This window comes from Seriola lalandi, unplaced genomic scaffold, assembly GCF_002814215.2.
Source record: "Seriola lalandi dorsalis isolate HSWRI2012SDOR001 ecotype SW California unplaced genomic scaffold, Sedor1 jcf7180002054240, whole genome shotgun sequence".
NCBI classification, from domain to species: Eukaryota; Metazoa; Chordata; class Actinopteri; order Carangiformes; family Carangidae; genus Seriola; species Seriola lalandi.
Window position 1 is genome coordinate 453,285 of NW_019524793.1, and position 19,213 is coordinate 472,497.

Sequence of the window (19,213 nt, forward strand, 5' to 3'; positions counted from 1 at the left end):
AGAAAAGTTTGTCAGTTGGCAGAAAGTGGAAGACGAAGGGGAGCACGGGAGGGAGGGAGGGAGGAGGGAGGGAGGGAGAGAGGGAGAGGGAAAGGGAGATATAGAGAGAGCCCCGCTATCATGGAGGAGTAATTAAAGAGGCCGAATCTGGAGGCGAGACGCTGCGTTGTTATCACTGGCATCTCGGATCTCTTTGATTTCTCCACTTCACTTCTTCATGAACCGCAATCTCTTCCTGACAATAGTAATGTGTCCAGAAGACAAGGCGCACACACACACACACACACACACACACACACACACACACACACAGGCTCTCCCATGATTCCGCTTGCCCTACTTTTTCTCCCCACTTAAAGCTAGTTCCTTTAATTTTCTACAGGATATTCCTATGAGATAGTACACACAGGCAGCTAATCCCAACTAATTTGGTGGTGTTTGAAAAAATTCTGGCATGAGGAACTGAGAAAATGTGGTTGAGTGAGACAAAGCAGAGCAGGCCAGAGAGGGGGGGGGGGGGGGGGCTGGGGGGGGGGGGGGGATAGTTGTGTGGCATGCCAGAAAGATGGACAGGGGAAGTGTAAGAGGACAGAATATGACAAATAAATAGCTGTGTGTGAGTGCATATTTTATTCTTTTTTTTTTTTTAAAGAATTCCCTGCTCCCTTGCTATGTGATGAACGGTAGGCGTGAGACCTGAAGGTTGCACTTTGCCTTGGACTACTCTCCGTCATGCTGTCCTATTTTTAATTTCATGGCATTTCTGTTCGAGTTGCCTCAGGCTTGAGCCATACATGGGCATTATACAACATTCTCAGTGTGCCATTTCTTTGAATTATATTTGTCTTGTTGCGGCATTCACATTTCACTGTGAAATTAAGTGTGTTTCAATGGCTGCACCCTTAGACTACATAATGGCATGCATTACTGTTCTCCCCCACATCTGACTACATTGTCAGGAGCCAAAGGGGGAAAAAAAAAAAAAAGTATGGCAATGCTCCAAACAGTTCCTTTTCCCCCTGCAATTGTATTTTTACTCAAAGGTTACAATCAGCAGGCATAAACATTGAGGAGAACACTGTGAAATGCATTACTCCATAAAGTGTCGGCACAACAAAAATAACCCCATCTGAATAAACAGTAAATATTTTTATGATTCCAGATGTTATTACCGAGCCTGGAAACGTGAGTTTCAGAATATTGCCCCTATTGTGTGCAGCATTTCTGCTTGTGCTTGCTTTGCTCTTACACTTGAGGCAAAGATAAGAGCCTGTTTATGATTCTACTCATTTTTTTTCTTCATGTTTGTGTCTTGCAGCGACCATGGGCAACCACCTTTTGACAAACCCAGTGTTACAGACTCGCACTGGTACCTCACCTTACAACACTCTGCTGGCTGAGAGCTTCACCCCGCCCTCACCCGGTGTCTTCAACTCTACCGGTTAGCTCCTCGTAAACACTCCGGTCTGTGTGCGTGCAGTCTTGTCAGCACATGTGTGTGTATCCAGTATGCGCTCAGCTTGCTGTCCCTCTGTCTCTTACACTGTCAGTAATTTGACATGTTACACACACACACCCATTGCTGTGTTTCAGTGCCTGCACATGTGTATGTGTGTGTGTGTGTGTGTGTGTGTGTGTGAGCGTGTATGTGTGTTGTGTTGTTTTTTTTGTTTTGTTTTTGTTTTTTTCAGACTATGTAGCTGTCAGACAGATTCACTAGGCTGAGCAGAACAGTGCCAAACAGAGCCTACAGCCTAACCAGCCATCTGGTTCGATCTTGAATCTTCATGAGAACAGCCACAAATTGATTAGAAGTTTTAGCTGCAGTTGTGACTGCCAGGAATCTTGAGGACAGTTGTACTGTTCCTGGGCAGAAAAAGCAGTCGGCTTAAATCATGACGGCCGTAGTAAGGGATCAGACAGCTAGCTCATTGGCCAGGCACAGTCCATCTGGATGTAGGTCGGTCAGGTGTGAGTGCTCACTGTAAGTGCCTGCGTGTGTGTGTGTGTGTGTGTCTGCTCGCTTGCTTTTATCTCAGAGTGGGACTCTTTAAACAGCCTGCTAGCTGTTTTATCACATTGCTGCATTCCCCCTGCACTCTTTGGATGCCTATAACTGCTGAATTAGACATGTTCTGGTAATTGCTCCTCTACAGCAGCAGTATTCACTTGGTAAGGGAGAACTATGACTGCGTGTGGCTGGTCTCTGGCCGAGTGTATCAGGCCTAGTGTCTGAGGACTGAAATTTAAGTCAGCGTTTCTGTTAAATATTTTAAATCCTCTCCGCACAATACGTCAAGCCTGATGGCCACAGGCCTGGCAGCCAAGACATTTTTAGCAGAGAGTGGGAGAGGAAGTAGGGAGAGCACTTCATTAGAATGTCTAATTACCCACACCACCAACGAATAAGAGCGTTGATTAAAGTCACACTACACATTAAATATTAAAAATGAACATGCTTCTCACTTTTTGGGCGACTGTGGCTTTTGCTTTGCTGTGTGATGGTAATTTGGGAGAAAAAGTACATCTTTGGTGTGTTGAAGGAAACTCGTAAAATAAACATTACTGCTACTGTACAAGGTATTGCATGAATAATGTATGTATCTAGGTGTCACCGGCAGTAGTAAATAAATATCCAGAGCATTTGCTTAGATGTTAATGTTGGAGGAATATGGTGTCAGACAAACAGGACTAAGTTTGCATAAATCCAAATTAATGTGACTGTGCATGTGTTTTTGTGCGTGTGGTAAGAGTCGGGAGGTTGGATGTGAGAGAGAGAGGGAGAGAGGAGAAAGGAGGCGAATGGACAGGGATATTTTTTATTCCCTTAATGGTTCCCTTTTGAAATGTCTTTAAAACTAATACATCAAGTTAATGTTGCATCATTAAAGAACACTTACTGACTAGTGTCTTTCATTTTATTCACTCCGCACGACTTTCTCTGGGATGCACAGGAACCTTCCGCGACCCAAGTGAGTGTAATACACCTCAGTTCACATCGTTGTCAGGTTACATTTTACCATTTCATATTTATTCTTTTTCTCTTACTGACATTTGAATCTGTCTGTGTAACAGCGGCAAACCCCTCAGTCTTCTGTCTCTCTTCTGTTTGTGTTTGGGTCCAGAGAGCACGTTATCTAAGGCCCGCGACCCCTGTGGGATGGAAACCCTGCCCTTGAATGGTAACTTCAACAACAGCTACTCCCTGCGCAGTGGCCCAGGGGGTGGAGGTGGGGGCAGCTGTGACTTCCTAGGTAGCGGGGGTGGAGACAGTCCCCCGCCCCTCCTCAATCCCCGCAGCTCAGAGGCGCTGGGCGGCGGCGGCATTCGACGAAACCTCTCTGATGCCGCGGCCTTTGAGAAAATGATCATCTCGGAGCTTGTGCACAATAACCTGAGAGGTGGTGTTGGAGGAGGAAGTGGGGGAGGTGTGGGTGAAGTAGGGGACAGGGTGTGTGGCAGTCTGGCCAGGGGACGTCCTCACGGTGGGGTTGGTCGGGGGACAGTGGGTGCCGGGCCAGAGCCATCTATGAGCATAGATGAAGATGAGGACTTTCTGAGAGACGGACGGCAGCGCACCCCGCAGGATGTGGAGCTACTTTATAAAGCTCTGGAGGAGCCCCTGCTGTTGCAGCGCGCCCAGTCTGTCCTCTACCAGAGCGATCCGGAGGAGTCGGAGAGCTATACGGCCGACCTCACCGAGAGCCTGGGCCACAGTGGCCACAGTGGCCAGAGTGCTGGGGGGCAGGGAGGCAACAGAGCGCCAGACTCCCCTGCCCGTGACTCCCTGTACACCAGCATCAACAACCTGCGAGACTCACCCTACCCTGACAGCAGTCCTGAGCCCCTGGAGGTGGTGCCCCGCTCGGCCCAGCCCCCTGAGGAGCTGTACTACAGCTCCGGGAGGCCTGCCCTTGGCTCTCGTGGGGCCCCCATGCAGACCTTCTACCAGGCCCCACCCCGGAGACCGAGTGGGGAGGGACACCAGGCTCAGGAGCCTGCCCACAATGAGGGAGACGGACAAATGCAGCTGGTCACCAGCCTGTGACTGGAGCCTGAAGGAGGAAGTTGGGGACTAATGTGATGGCCAGAACCGCCTCCTAGCCCGCCTCGTTCTCACATCTCTCCACTTTCTGCTTGTTTGGTTGCCTTTCTTTCTCTTGACATTTATTTAACTAACAGATGAGCAAACAGAGTGACCTTCAGGGGAAGTCATGGCTGACTCTGCAGGAGCAGCCTTTATCTTTAACCCTCCTCTGTCTTATGGAGATGAGCGATGGGTGTTTTTCTGCAGAGCATTCATCTGCTCTCTCCAACCCCAGTCCTCCCCAGTTCTTTTGGTACCCTAAGGCCAAGTCCAGCACTCTGAATGTACCAATCCACCCCCTTTACCTTCAAATATTTCAAAACTCTAAAACTTTGTTAAAGTTTTTTATGTAATTTCTCTTCAGACCTGCCTCCGGAGATGGGAATATCATTTTATATTTTATCTCATTTCCCTTTCTTACCATCCATAGGTCTTTTTTGAGTCATGATTTGATAGGAGTAGTTAGCTGTGGAGACAGGGAATATAGTACACTATTATAACCTAAAAAATGTCTCACAGAAAGCTCTTCATTGTTGCCAAAAATATCTTTTATTGAGCCAGAAAAAAAAAACTAGAACATTCACAAGGCAAACACACACACACACACACACACACACACACACACACACACACACATACACTCACTCATCCAGAAGTGCTCATTACCGAACATCAAAAGTGAAAACAGTGCTCCATCTAAGTCAAACGGAGCAAGAGCTTTTGTTCCAAGCAGGCAGTGGGAGCTGATTCAGTGTAGTTGCCTTCATATTCTCTTGTGATGAATCAACAACGATGTACAGAAGTGGAGTAGAGGCAGAGACGGAGACTGAGGAGGCGTTGCACCACCCTTCCAGAGCAGGAGAACCTGCACACATAAGACTGGCCAATCCTCTCCACTGTTCTCTCTGGTTGTTTGCTTTAGGCATTTGAAAAGTTAAATGACTGCCTTGCCATTGTTTTTGAAGAGAGTATTCAATTTGTTGACTTTGGGTCTGCATCCTCTGAGGGGCGGGGGCTGCGGGAGCAGACTGGTGTCACCGCCCCCCTCCCCCTGTACTTTGCTGTTAGAGCCTAGCCAGTTGAAGTGGACTTGTTTCCTGCGTGTGGCTGTGACAACCAAGACTGTAAACGTCGCAAACACACCGGTCGACCAATTGGTATAACCGTGTAAATAAAAACCACACATGAATCTACTTTATTCCTGCTATGTAAATAGAGACACCAGATGATCAAAAGCAACAAAAAGTAACAAATACTATGAAAAATGACTTCTTGTACTGCAACAAACAGCCAAAAGAAAAAAATAAAATGTTTTGGAGTTTGTGACCTGAATGATACACTCTGTCTCTCTCCCCCGATGCTTGATCTCTCGCTCTTCTGTGCCCCAGCACTGTGCCATTCAGTGAAATTCCTTAGTGATCCGATGGAGAGAGAAAGCCACAGAGAGAGAGATTATAATGTGTAGTAGATTTTTATTTATACAAATGAAAAATGGAACAAAAAAAAAAAAAATCCCGGCACAGTTTTTATGTAATATAATCCATTACATGTTGTTAATGTTTGGCCTTTGACATTCCCAGGGTGGAATTGCCGAGGGCAGCAGGGGGTGGTGGTGGTGGTGGGGGCGGGAGGTGTGGGCCAAGCAAGATAGATGTCGTCAAATGTCATGCTGTGCCTCACAGGCACGATAAGGCATTGTGGGGGAACGACAACATCCATGAAGTGATTCGGTTTGTTCTTGTATTATTTGGAAGATATAACCAGATTACATACTTTTAACAACATGGGTTTTAGCATGTATGATAATGACATTTGTTTTGCTATCAGAGAATATTGCATTTTGCTGTTTCTTGAAGATAGTTTCAGCATTACTCCAGCGCCTAATGTGACAATTCATTAATTTCCTGTGTGCATGTGTGTAAGTATGAGTGTGTCTGTATGGCTGTTAATGTGTGTGTGTGTGTGTGTGTGTGTGTGTGTGTGTGTGTGTGTGTGTGTGTGTGTGTGTGTGTGTGTGTGTGCGCGCGCGCGCGCGCGCGCGCATGTGCTGTGCACCAGACTTTTGTATGTGCACACACATTTGAAAGGCTATTTTTTTGTGACGTGTCTTGAATGCACATCAGTTAAACAGGGGCAGGGGTGGGGGTACGTATTTCCGAGTGCTGCCATTACTTCTCCGCCTCAAATGGAAGTTGCTCTTGTCGTGGCGTTCAGGTACGAGGAGGACAGGAGAAATCAGACCGCCTCCAGAGACATGAGATACCCACATACTATGAAAATAACAAGCAGGGTTGACCGATCGGGAGGAAAAAGGTTTCCAATATGCCACCTTATGCAAGCGATACATTTGAGAAATTAGCTGTCAAGAGAGAGCTGCTCATGAAGCTCCTTTCATCCAGCTGAAATCTGTCTGACCTTCACTAAACTGAGAGTTTGCCTTCTTATACGGTTTATTTATAGGTATTTGTTATGGTTTATTTATCAGTTTTAATGTATGTTTTTGGAATATTTATTCACATTGATTTATTCATGGCATTGTTTCTGTTTTTTTGGGACTTTCTCCCTCATAAACCTGCGGCAAATGAAAGAGTGTGGCAAGTAGACGGAACGTGAGCAGAAAATAGATGCATCCTCTGCAGTGTGACATTTGGCTACGGCCTGACTGTCCCACTTCTAAGAGGACCCAAAGGACAGCTTTTAGCTGTGGCTCCTGGGGCTGGAAGAGAGAGAGGGTTAAAGACAGATAAGGGAGAGGGATTACAAGGATTTGCCGCCATTTATTCTTGTTATTCAAATCATTTGTGTAACATTATATGGGCCACGGAGTGCAACGCAGCTCAGAAAGAAGGCCCTTGTATCATCTCTTGAGCCATAGGGGGAACATGTGCAATACTGGTTTGATGGTATATGACTTGGATGTGGACCTGAACCAGGGAGCTGTCTGTGTTTACAAATGAAAAGACAGTATGCATATGTATTCTGCTCTGCTGCAGTGCTGGACAATGTGACGCACGGATCTCATGGCTCAGTTGTCGGGCACCGTACTGAGACAGCACTCACTGGTCAACTGAGGACAACTGAATGTATTTTAACAAGCAGGACAAAAGATAAAACAATTCACTCCAGGGTGGAAGTGTTAATGGGAAACACAAGACGGCCATCATCATCTTTATCCTCATCATTCTCATCACCATCACCATTAACTCCGTCCCTCCGTCACTGCATTTGACATAATGTGCTGATGCTGATCTCTAGTGCTCAGCTGGGACCTGCCCCGGGGAGAAACACTGTTTAGACAGGCACCCCCCATGAGAGGACGAATGTGCGTCACCTTGGGCCTGCTTCTCTTTTTTTTTTTCCAGCCCCAACCCCCCCAACCCCCATCCCATCTCATCCACATTTTAATATCAATCTCAATGGACTCCATTAGTGCTGCACTTCTTTGAGAGTGTTAATTTGTTTTGTCAAAAGCTTTGTTTACCCCAGATTAATATCTCAATAAACAGAGGAGTGCTGTACTGTGGTAAATGATAGTGATTATACAGTAGGAAGGTCTGGGGCCCACGCTGTCGGACGGAGGCTCACATAACGGGAGTTTCTCCACCGTTCAAAGCCCTCCAAACCTCTGATTATAAGAATAACACCGTGGGTACTCATTTACTGCAGTGAACTCACCCTCACTCTCTTCCCTGCTCTCTTTTTCCTTCTTGGTCTGCAAATGTTTAACACAATTCCCATTCCATGCTGGTGGCAAGCCTGGCATGCGTGTGCTTCAGTGGTTAGGAGCGAAGTTGTTTAAAAGGTGGGATGCCCAACCTCTGACACAGTGCTGTTTCACCCCTGCAGCTTAGTGTCAGTGGAAAGTGAGCTGTGGCATTGTTGAGTCTATCATTAGACAGCAGAGGTCCCAGCAGGCCTACTGTCCTTTCTCTTGCAGTTGACCCTTTCACACACTTTTTTTTCATTTATTTTTTTTTCCAGCGATTTGTGTGGCCTATATCACACCAGGAGGGCAGTTGTGGGTGGGGGGAGGAGGGTGTTCAACAGCAGCAGAGAAGCAGAGGGTCATGTGTCTGCAAAGACTGGCCCAAGAGGGTACGGAGCGGGGACAACATCAGCAGAGATGTCACAGATGTCACAAATTCATAGCCAAAGGCGGTGGGAGCGGGAGGGCGGCTGGTGGGGCGGGTTTGCAGTGAGCCTGCGCAGGGTTGGATGTGGAGATAAGGAGATGGATGTGCTGCTTTGTCTCACATGGCTGTTGGTGGTTTGCAGCCCAGAGGTTATCACTCTGTGGTTTAACTCGATCAACCTGGTATGTCGGCTCTCGTGTTCGCTCATAGAATAAAACAGATCGGCCTGTCGAGGAAGAAACATGATGTGATTGTTGTTCGGTCTAATGGATGCTTCCTTTAAAAAAAAATGTGAATATGAATCCACTGCCGCGTCAGCTGATTAAAGCAAGATTTTTGGAGTTCTAAGTAATGCGACAGGATTTTCCTATAGAGATTTTTAAAAAGCAAATGTAAACAATGATAAAGTAGTACTATTTTATTATTGGTCTCTTGTTACGTATCCACATGACTACTATACAGTACTTATAGAGTAGTTTTAAGAATATGTAGGGGTATGGCATAAACCCAGAGATGAGGATTGTGCTGTTTCTCTCTTTTTGTCTTGAATATGAATGGGGAGCTGTGCCAGCAATTCAGGCCAGCGGCCATCTTTGATGCACAGGGTGGGACCAACAACAAGAGGGGCTTTTAGGTAGAATGGGGTTCTCAATGCAATGCTGAAGATGTGAGGCCCATTCTACATAGAGACCCCGAGGTCCAAAACCAAAACAAACATATCCTTTGACACACAGACATATGTACAATACACTTATTCAGTCAGGTTCAGTAGTTTTATACACTGCAGATGTGGATCAGCTTTTTACATATGAACATCTGTCCACAGCAGGAGCAAGCTGAATCTGTAGGCATGATTTTTTTTTTCTATTTCGTCCTTTATCTCCGCTGAGTGCACTGTCTCTTAGAGTGGGGAGGAGCTGAACTGTGCCTGCATGTGCTTGTCCATGGCTATAGTGATCTCCATCCCATGATCATCCACAGGCCTGCCAGAAAAAAAACGCAGCCCCACAGGGTCTGCGTCTGTCGTCAGAGGTAGAATAGCTGGCTACAGCTGGTGCGAATGGGATATTCTGAGAATCAGCAAAGGGCTGTATTAATGAGCTCGTTACAGCAGAACCTGGTCAGTATTGGACATCCCCGACATGCTCATATTTATGGGATTATATTATTGGGTGCTAGTGGTTTTACATAGCAGGGTGTAGGCATTGGTAGGAACAATGAGAACTGACATTGTGCCATGTGGGGTTCTTCATATAGCACCGTTTACAGAGCTTTCTGTGACTTTTCTATGAAATGGATAATTTATCATGTACCGCTGAGACATTTGTAAACTGAGTTTAATAATAACTCCTTGATTCTGTTTCTGTTTTGTTTGTTTTTTGAGCAATGATGTTCATTTGCTTTATTTGATTTTTGTTTTTTTCTCATGGTCATTGCTTTGACAGCTGTCTGGGCCAAAGGGGATGATTTTCTGTGAGTGTTTGCGTCATTGCAGGTCAGAGCGACCTTGTATCAGCACATATTAATAAAAAACTATTGAAAATATACTCCGTTCATGCTTCAGGATTTCTCTGCAAACATCTCAAAGGGGCTCAGTTGTGTGTGTGCGTACGTATGGTTGTGCGCTGATGCACAGCATAATTACTTATGTGTTTGTGCATGTGCCAGTGTGATAAAAGCATAACAGCACACAGGAATTATTAATCTTTTGCAGTGCCATAAGCTTCATTATACCCCATGATTCAAACTGGAAAAGAAAAGACATGTTTAAGCACTAATACGGTGGCTATGTTTTATTCATGGGCTGTCCTGCAGGTTACGACAGCATTGTGTTGCTCATCTGTGTACCATGGGAAGCAGGGGACTGAAGCCAAGTCACCCAGCACCTTCCTGAGTCAGCTCCCCTTTGAACCATACACTGTATGCATATGCAGATTTGACCCAGTGGTTGGGATGATGATTCTGCCAAACACTGGCCTGTGTCCAAAGCATACTACACAAGGTGATCAAAGAGATGCAGAAATAAAGCAAGCTGTCAGTTTAGGAAACAATACCCAGAGCCCCAAAACTCTTAGTGTTTGGACAGGGACTAATAAGAGCATCACGTACCAGGGAGGATGGGAGGACTGGTCCCATACTAATCTGGAGAAAGCAAGGCTTTGTTTCACTACAGTAACCCTGAGTCAGTATTAGAGAGCCCAGCTACAGTAATGCTTTCAACCATCTCATATGTATGTGTATGTACATGCAGACCTGTGGGCATACTCGCTCAGCTGGATTCAGCTTTACAAAGCATCAGTCAAGGTTAATTAATCATACGGTGTGGTGTGATCCCTGATGTAATCTTTTAATAACTGCAGTGTGAGTACAGCTTACTGACTTCTGAATGAAACACTGTTTGCTTGCAGCGGCCTATTAAGCCCTAGCAGCACACAACAGTAGGCGACCTATAGTACACTCCAGAGTAAGCATAAACATAGTGATCAGCCAGAGATCAGTTAGAGATAACAAACCTAAGTGTTGAAACTGCGGCCCATAGCTTCCCTTAAGCCTTCCTTATCCCTGATGTGGTATGATCAGAGTTCAGCTCCCGCTGATTTTTGTTCCCTTGACTGCTCATAATCCCGCTCACAATGGAGTGTGATTGGTAACTAATTAGTCAATATCTTATTATTATGTGCATCAGAGCATGTAGTATTCATGTGTAATTGCAGCCTTGCTGAAACTTTGCCTCTTCCTTTTTATTCATTTTTTTTTCATGTCCTTCTGTATGCTGTACATGTATGATGACATGTGATGATCCACCCCCACCCCTCACCCCTGCACTACCCATCCAACAATCCTCCTAGCCCCTGCATCCCTCCCTCATGTCCCTTCAGTGAAACTCCCCGAGAGGGGAGGCTCAGAGGCCTTGACCATTCAATCACCCTCTTTCCACCGGTGCTGCAGTAACACTTTCACACACTGACATAGCAAACATGAGCAACCAAGCCTCTAACCCCTGACACAGTCACTCTCCGGCTCTCAGTCCATCTGAGGGGTAAAAAAAACGTCTTTTTCAAGGTCATTGCACATTTAGAGAAGCTTAAAATAGAATCAGACATCGACAAACCAAGACTCACAGCAGCTCTCAGCAGATCCCAAGAGATAGAGGAAATAGATGTATTAAATTCAGCCTGAACCCCTGAGTGTTTGTGTGTTACTGTAATTACTACCATACATCAAGCCACAGGGGCAACAAATCTTTTAAGTGCTATAACATACAGCAAAAAAACACTTAAATTATCAAATGATATGTGATGTACTTACTGTTCCTTTATTGGTTGATTCATAAATCAGAGCAATAACTATACTAGGAAATAAATCTATCAACCCAAACACACACACTGATTGCATAGAACAATAGCTACTCAACAGCACTATAATCATTTATTGAACCCAAAGAATATTTAGCTCCACCCACGGTGTTTGACCATAAAAAATACAATACGTAAAAATAGGAAGTACATTTTAGGCCTTCATACATTTGCAGCTATTTGAAGCTATTGCAGTCTGGAATAAATATGTGTTTATTGCATTGGCATTACTCAACAAAAGTAAGAAGAGATGTTATTGCCTATGTATCTCAGTATTGTAGGACTCATGACTATTCACTGCCCCCATGTGGTATAAAGCTGATACTCCCTGCTCTGTGTTCTGTGTTGCCTTCAATAGTTAAGACACCAAGGTAAAAATGACCAGGCAGTGAAATCACTTCAAAATTCATGGCAATAATTCATAGAATAATTTTTAATAGCTCAATATTGTAATTGTTACATATACAGTATAAATCGATGAACTATAAAGCAAAAGAAATGATACTGATTTCATAAGTGATAAAAAATATAGCATCAAATGCGGAGTGAAATGCAAGCAAGTGACTAATACAGAATAATTTTAGTCAGCAAAAAACAAAGGAAGTTACAATTTACAACTGATTAGAAAATATAAAAAAAAGTACATGTAATAAACTCAAAAAGAACAGAAAAACTAAAGAAAAGCTATTCATTTTCATTTTAATAATATAGAATATTTTATATAAGATATATCAGTTTATTTTATAAATATTTATTTATGCCATACATTACATTATATCTGATATATAGGTGCATTAATTAAGTTGTCTCACCTGTGTATGGGATACATTTTCTGACAGGTCCACCCATCCTTTCGTCAAGCCAAGCATTTAATACTCTCAGTAAAAAAAAAATCCCATCATTATTATTAGTATTATTTTAATGAGACCAGTGTCTTCCATTTGATTGATGAAGCTATATTGTGATAACTGTCAGTTAATGTAATCATTGTCTGATGTAATGATTACAAAATGTAACGTTCATCTAATAAGGCTTGTAAAAAAAATATATTTTCTAACACTGTGAAAAAAGACATGCTGATCAAGAGAGAAAAGCATTGTGGGAAAAGAATTATCATTTAAACAAAATTGCTTGACTTGATCCCAAAGGAGTTCCCAGTAAATGTACCCAATACACCGATAGTGAGAATACTTAATGTTGGTTATATAATACAGGTTATTATCATTATCATTATTATTATTATTATTATTATTATTATTACTATTATTATTACTATTATTGTTTAGTATTTATTTATATAACGTTCTTCATCTTGGGTGTAGACTCCACGTCAGTGTTCTGCAGAAAACCAAAAGGAAAGCGAAATCAAAAGAAAAACAACACAAAAAAATATACTAAAGCGGGTATGGAAAGCTTTCTACTTACTGGTGCAGCAAAGCACCTGCTGACCTGGTCTGGGTCAAAGCCACACTTGTTCACAAAAGCTTCGGCTCCACCTGTCATGTCAGGACCTTGGATGTTAGCTCTAGAGACAGAAACAACAAGGAATAGAGACGTGAACCTAACAGCACAATTGCAGCAAAGCCTGGTTTGTGCTCACTTTTCCGAGCACATGTCAGACAAGTTCTGAAAGTTCAGACTGGCCCTTCATCTTTGGGATGCGGGTTGGGGGGAGCAGTTCATAAAGTTACTCCTGACAGCTGTCTACAGGCCAAATGAAACAAGGTATGAGGGAGACTGGAAATTGGAAAGCAACAGAGATTTGTCTTTGGGGACAGTTATGAGTGCAGAGTGACAGAGAACCAGTCTCACCGCTCATTCGGCAACAGCGACTCTCCTTCTGCCTCATGATCTTCACGACCACAATCACCAAAATCATCACACACACATCCACTGTGCATGTCTGTGACCCTGGAGAAGAATTCACAGCCATTATTATGAGGATGGGCAGAGAAAAACTTTCTGTCTAGTTTTATCTCCATTCGATTCTTATTTTTTCCTTTTTGTACCTTTGATAAAATTAAAGTTAAATTTGATTTGATTTGATTTGACATCAGTTTGTAGTCATCAGCTCAAGTTACCAAAACTAATATTAGTATTGGTAATTGGTAGTTTATTTTCATCTCAGCCTCACACTGATCTGCATCTGATGTTTCTAGCTTTAATCATGTTTTATCACTGTGGATTCTTTTTCACTTTCTTTACTTATCATTTTGCAAACATCTGTAACAGAAGCTAATACAACCTGTGTAATTACATTATGAATATAAAATAAATAATAATAAATTATAGAATAAATGATAAATATCTAAAAATGAACCACTAATAAAAAAGTGATTAATCTCTTGGAGGCAGAAACATAAACATACACATTTTCAAAAAGACACATTCTCAATTCACATCTTCTAGCAACTCTTTAAAGTGTGTTATATAAGCTATGCAAAAATGTGCAAATTTAAAAATCGCTTCAACTCTATTGCAAGATAGTATCCACCACAATTTAAACTGTTAGATAACAGACTTACGTCACAACGTCACTTCCTCCTGGATCATCCCTCAAGTCCCTGAAGCAGACATATACAATAGTTATCTAATAGTAATAATACGAATTGATAATAAACACACCAACAATCCGTCCAGTACCAACAGTTTACCTGTTCATGGCTCTGTCAACATCAGGGGCTTTTATGTCGCCACTGTAAAACAAATAACAGTTAAGAATGGCACTACCTGTCCAGTTAAAGGGACACTTCCACTAAATCTTTCAAGCAAAGCTGGTTACAGGCACAAGAAAAAGTCAGCAATTCTCATTCTCACTTTTCAGTTGACTCATTGTTCAAGTTGTGGTCCAGACCGTTGTTGTAAGGACTGTTGCCATCAGTTTTAGGATTAACACTATGGAGACAAATGCAGCTTTTTCAGATAACAGTCTAGACTTCCTTATTATTATTTTTTTTAAAACACACTTTGATGGTTTTGACAAGCACCATGTTTTTGTATGTGTGTATATAGATGTTTTCATGGCAGCCTAACCTGTGAACATGCACAGTTTTTAGAGTGTCATCTTGCTCAGGATCATTTCCACCACTTCCCTGTAGATCAGTGGCAGGAGGTATGTCAACCAGGCTACAGTGACAAAGAAAAGATGTAGAAGATTAACAGAACTTCAGGGATCTGTTCTAAAAGTAACATTCACACATAAAAAGACTCACGTAGTCTCTGCTGTCTCTGTTAACTCTGCCTCGGAATTCCCCTTTCTGAGACAACAGGAAGTCAGTAGGTATCTACAGAAGCAAGTCAGTGTAGATGATCTGTGCTGCCCCCTGAAACAAGAAAACAAACACTTCTGAATCCATGCAAGATTCTGTGATATCTACGTGTATAAATCACATAAATAGTTGATTGTTGTTAGACACAGAATAGAACTCACTTCATGTCCTTTTTCCAAGTAATGTAACACAAAACAAGCACGATAATCCCAATGATCCCAATGATCCCAATGATCCCAATGACAAGCTTTATCACACCAGCTGACACAGACAAAATGCAAACATGTCATAATCAAAAATTCATTTGAATTATATTTTTAATGTTGTGAGACATTGGAATAATTAACAGAATGAACTTCCACTCACTGAGGCTCCATGGTAAATCTGGCTCAGGATCCTTTATTTCCTCTGTTAAAAGTAAAGAGGTGAGATACTTGTACATATAATGTATATATGATATATATGTATGCATACAGTATATGATCAGTGTTGAAAGATCAGGGTCAATAGTGAACCAGGCATTCACAACATCTCATTGCCTTACCAGTAATTTTAAAAAACACCCAGTTCTCTTTCACAAGCCGACCCTTGAAAGGCGAAAGCAAAGTTGTGAGTCAATATTTCATATTTACAACACAACAAGCCAGTCTGACTTCTATAGAATGAGTTCATATAAATACTATGAGGGAAACTCACCATAGAAATGAAGCATTTTACTTCCAGGTCTCTGCAGTCTCTTGTAACAACTGAATAGTTGTCGATGCTTTTCACCTCATCCGAATATACAGGTTGTTTTCCAGGCTTGGCAATAGCAATCAGAATCTGTTGGAATACAGTAAGAAAAGGATTACTTTCACTTTCTCTTTCCTTCTGTCTATTTCTTAAAGACCTTGCTAACATTACTTTGTATAACAAACTATGAGCTATAACAGAGTTTGAAAGCTAATCAAAATACCTTGTCATAGAATGCAGATATCTCAGATCCAGCAGGGCAGTCGTGTGCGAAGTTAAAACCATCGCCGTTTTTGATGTCAAAGCAGGAAGTGTTTCTTTGAGAATAGTCTTTGAAACATGAGAATTATACATTGTATCATTAACTAACTTTTTTAGGCCTCAGAGAAACATTCTTAAATGGTAACACAAGCAGCATCAAAAAGTAGATTAGACTTAAACAGTGTATTAACTCAGTGTTCAGTCAACAATAAACCCAGCAAAAAAAAAGGAAAAACAGGAAAGAAATATATATGCTCACAAAGGTCCATCTCTTACCTATTGTGGTGGCACCCGATGATATTATCACAGAAGCCAAAACATAGATTTGAAGAGTCATTTTGTCGAAGGATAGTCAAAGGTAAGAGTGAAGGCAGCGTCTTCCGTGTGGGCAAACAAAACGAATGAGGAAGAGCACTGATACAGGAAGGGGCAGGCTTAAGGTTTATACTGCTCTTGAACTGGGCTACGATAATGTGATTTATATTAGTTTCAAAAGATGTTTTTCTTCATCTTTTATGAAATCAATTTATACAGTATGGGTAACCTGCGGTGTAATTTTACAATTTTGTTCATTTATTGTTTTTCTTACTGTGGTCACATAACTCCACACATACCTTCTATTGAAACAGAAGGGACAAACAATGCAGTCCCCTCTGTCTCTATACCAACCAGTTTGTTCATTTACCAGTCTTCCAATGAAATCTGTCATATATATGTAAATATCATCATATTGTTTTCTCCCTTCTTGAATAAACAAACAAAAAAGAAACAAACAGAGGAACAACACAACGCGCAGGACTTGACTAGCTCGGAGTCTGTCCTTCAGTCACTCATCACAGATTTTCACTCAAATTATCATGAGGGACATATTAATTTCTTAAGTAAATATAAGTATGTATACTGGTCTTGCTGATGAAATATTGCTCATATTATGAAAAAAACACCTCTAATGGATTTCTAATGTACCCTCACCGAGCACTTTATTAAAACACCATGCTAATAATGTGAAGGTCCTCCCTTTGCTCTCAATTCTTTGTGGCATTGATTCCACAACATGTCAGAAACTGCTGCCTAGATTCTGCTCTATGTTGACATGATTCAATCACATTATTTCTGCAGATTTGACAGCTGCACATTCATGCAGCAAATCTCCTGTTCCTCCACATCCCAGAGGTGTTCTACTGGATTCAGACATGGTGACTGAGGAGGCCACTGAAGTTCGATGAACTCATTGTCAGGTTCATGAAACCAGTTTGAGATGACTTTTGCTTGGCGAGTTATCATGCTGGAAGTAGCCATTAGAAGCCTTTTTGGCCATAAAGGGATACATGTGGTCATCTACAATACTCAGATAGGCTGTGGCATTCAAACGACAAGGGACTGGTGTTAAATGTGCCAAGAAAACATTCCCCACACCATCAAGCTACCACCACCAGTCTCTTTTTCTAGTCTTAAACTCTCCAGTTTTGGTGGCCCAGCCACCTCAAGGTTCGATGTTGTTTTTGAGATGCTTCTCTGCTCACCACAGTTGTAAAGAGTGGTGGTCTGAGTTACCATATCCCTTCTGTCAGCCCTCACCAGTCGGGCCATTCTCCTCTGACCTCTGGCATCAACATGGTGTTTCTGTCTGCAGAGCTGCTGCTCACTGGGTGTTTTATTTTTGTTTTTTTACACCGCTCTGAGTAAAAACTCTAGAGACTGTTGTGTGTGAAAATCCCAGGAGATCAGAAGCTTCAGAAATACTCAAACCAGCCCTGCAAAGTCACAGAGATCACATTTTTGCCCCACTCTGATGATTGATGTGAACATTAACTGAATCTCCTGACCCATATCTGCATGATTTTAGTCATTGCACTGCTGGCTCGTGATTGGCTGATTGGATAATTGCATGAATAAGCAAGTGTACGGGTGTTCTTAGTGAAGTGGTTGGTGAGTGTAGTTTTGCGTGTGGAACACAAGGGGAGGCCCTTGTCCTATGGGTCAGAGACTCACAGATAAACAGGTAGCCCTGGCTTTTCAGATCACCACAAGGTTTTAATTTCATTGGAGATCAAATGAGAATAAAAAGGGGAAACACATAATGTATTATACATGTGGTCTGAAAGATATGCACAGGGATGTGTCAGAAAAACACATCCTTCAGCCCACTAGTAGTTCTGTATTGTGACAGGATGTTTCCACTACTCAAGGTGGATGCATTTGTATTTATCCATGTTCACATTTGTGTTGCGTATTTCCTCCTGTTATCTTCAGAGACAGCTCGTAGACAGAGAATGGCAGTCCTCCCAACTTATTCTAACCATTAGAGAACAGAGGAAGAACAAAGGCCTCTCAGTACTCTGTCATTTTTCTTTCACATATACACACACACACACACACACATGCACAGTGCAAAGATAAAGCAGAAGCTGCCATGGTGCAGCACGCTTCATTTACACTGCATCTTCTCTGGTCCACCGAGAAAACACAGACCATACACTGTGTCACTCAATACGGGCCCCTCTCTATCTCTTCAACTCTGACTACTCCCCTTCCTCGATCTCTCTGCCCCTCTCTCCTTTGCCCTTCCCTGTCTCTCTTTGATGGCAAGAGTCCACCAGCGCAGATGAGTAAAAATGTGCTTCCCAAACATACTTTCAGGTTTCCACCTTAAATATAATTATTGCATTGGATGTGGGAGTAGATCAAGTGACAGAGAAGCCAAGTATATTTACTTATTAGCCGAGTTTGGTGTGTCTAACCAGCTTAACATTGCATCATTCCTGAAGGTTTCATCACTCCTTGGCTAAGGCCTCAATGAAAAAAGAAAAAACACTGTGTGGAAGTGGGCTTGTCCAATCATCTGATCCATTTTCCATAGATATCAAGTGACAGTGGGAGGCTTGGATATCCGACCATGCCTCTCGTTATCCTCAGAGCTTCTGCATAAACAGAGGAGAGCAGTGATGACGCAGGACAGCCTGAAAACACACACAAGGCTAGGAACATGCATGTCCCACGGTCCACACTCCCACAAACACTGTGCGTCTGTTTCTGCAGCCTGGATGAAGGACTAAATTCCAAACAGTCCAAACAGGACTTTTAGGGTAAATAATTACAATTCTTGTTCTGTTCATAAGAGCAGTGATGAGAGATAAACAGCTCTCTTCCTGTCTCTCCCCTCCAAATCTTTCATTCTCTTTAAAGAGTTTCAAAGGTAAGAAGGACGACTAAATTAAATCCCATAAAGTTTTTACGGTTCATTATTATGAACTCAAGTTGAAAACAAAAACTGGGTGCACCATTCAGGGCATGTGAGTTGTGGAGTCAACACTGAGGCAAAGCAACACCCCGAGAATCCTGAGTAGCTCTGAGACAATAGTGCTGGCTGCTCCG

At 42.5% G+C, this 19,213-nt stretch overlaps 2 protein-coding genes across 4 annotated transcripts in view; one reads left to right on the plus strand and one right to left on the minus strand.

Moving 5' to 3' along the window:
* Positions 1-9,767, plus strand: part of adgrl1a (adhesion G protein-coupled receptor L1a) — a 93,594-nt gene extending 83,827 nt beyond the window's left edge. The window contains exons 23-25 of the mRNA XM_087173484.1: positions 1,319-1,441; positions 2,955-2,972; positions 3,126-9,767. Of these exons, the coding sequence (XP_087029610.1) occupies positions 1,319-1,441; positions 2,955-2,972; positions 3,126-4,048 (1,064 nt within the window). The 3' untranslated portion in view covers positions 4,049-9,767. The remainder of the gene's footprint in view (positions 1-1,318; positions 1,442-2,954; positions 2,973-3,125) is intronic.
* A 1,750-nt stretch (positions 9,768-11,517) lies between these two features.
* On the minus strand, positions 11,518-19,210 carry LOC111653690 (uncharacterized). 3 transcript variants are annotated; one of them, XM_087173485.1, is made up of 14 exons: positions 16,115-19,210; positions 15,801-15,907; positions 15,542-15,667; positions 15,390-15,432; positions 15,212-15,253; positions 15,007-15,106; positions 14,789-14,899; positions 14,610-14,702; positions 14,394-14,471; positions 14,231-14,272; positions 14,102-14,140; positions 13,389-13,487; positions 13,026-13,101; positions 11,518-12,914 (listed from the first exon to the last, which is right to left on the minus strand). In XM_087173485.1, the coding sequence occupies exons 1-14, from the start codon at positions 16,173-16,175 to the stop codon at positions 12,870-12,872; spliced, it is 1,062 nt and encodes a 353-aa protein (XP_087029611.1). In that variant the 5' UTR covers positions 16,176-19,210; the 3' UTR covers positions 11,518-12,869. The 3 variants fall into 3 exon arrangements, with proteins under 3 accessions (XP_087029611.1, XP_023260114.1, XP_023260113.1); XM_023404346.2 differs by having other exon boundaries at positions 13,002-13,101; positions 16,115-19,208; XM_023404345.2 differs by having other exon boundaries at positions 11,518-13,101.
* Positions 19,211-19,213: the final 3 nt, after the last annotated feature.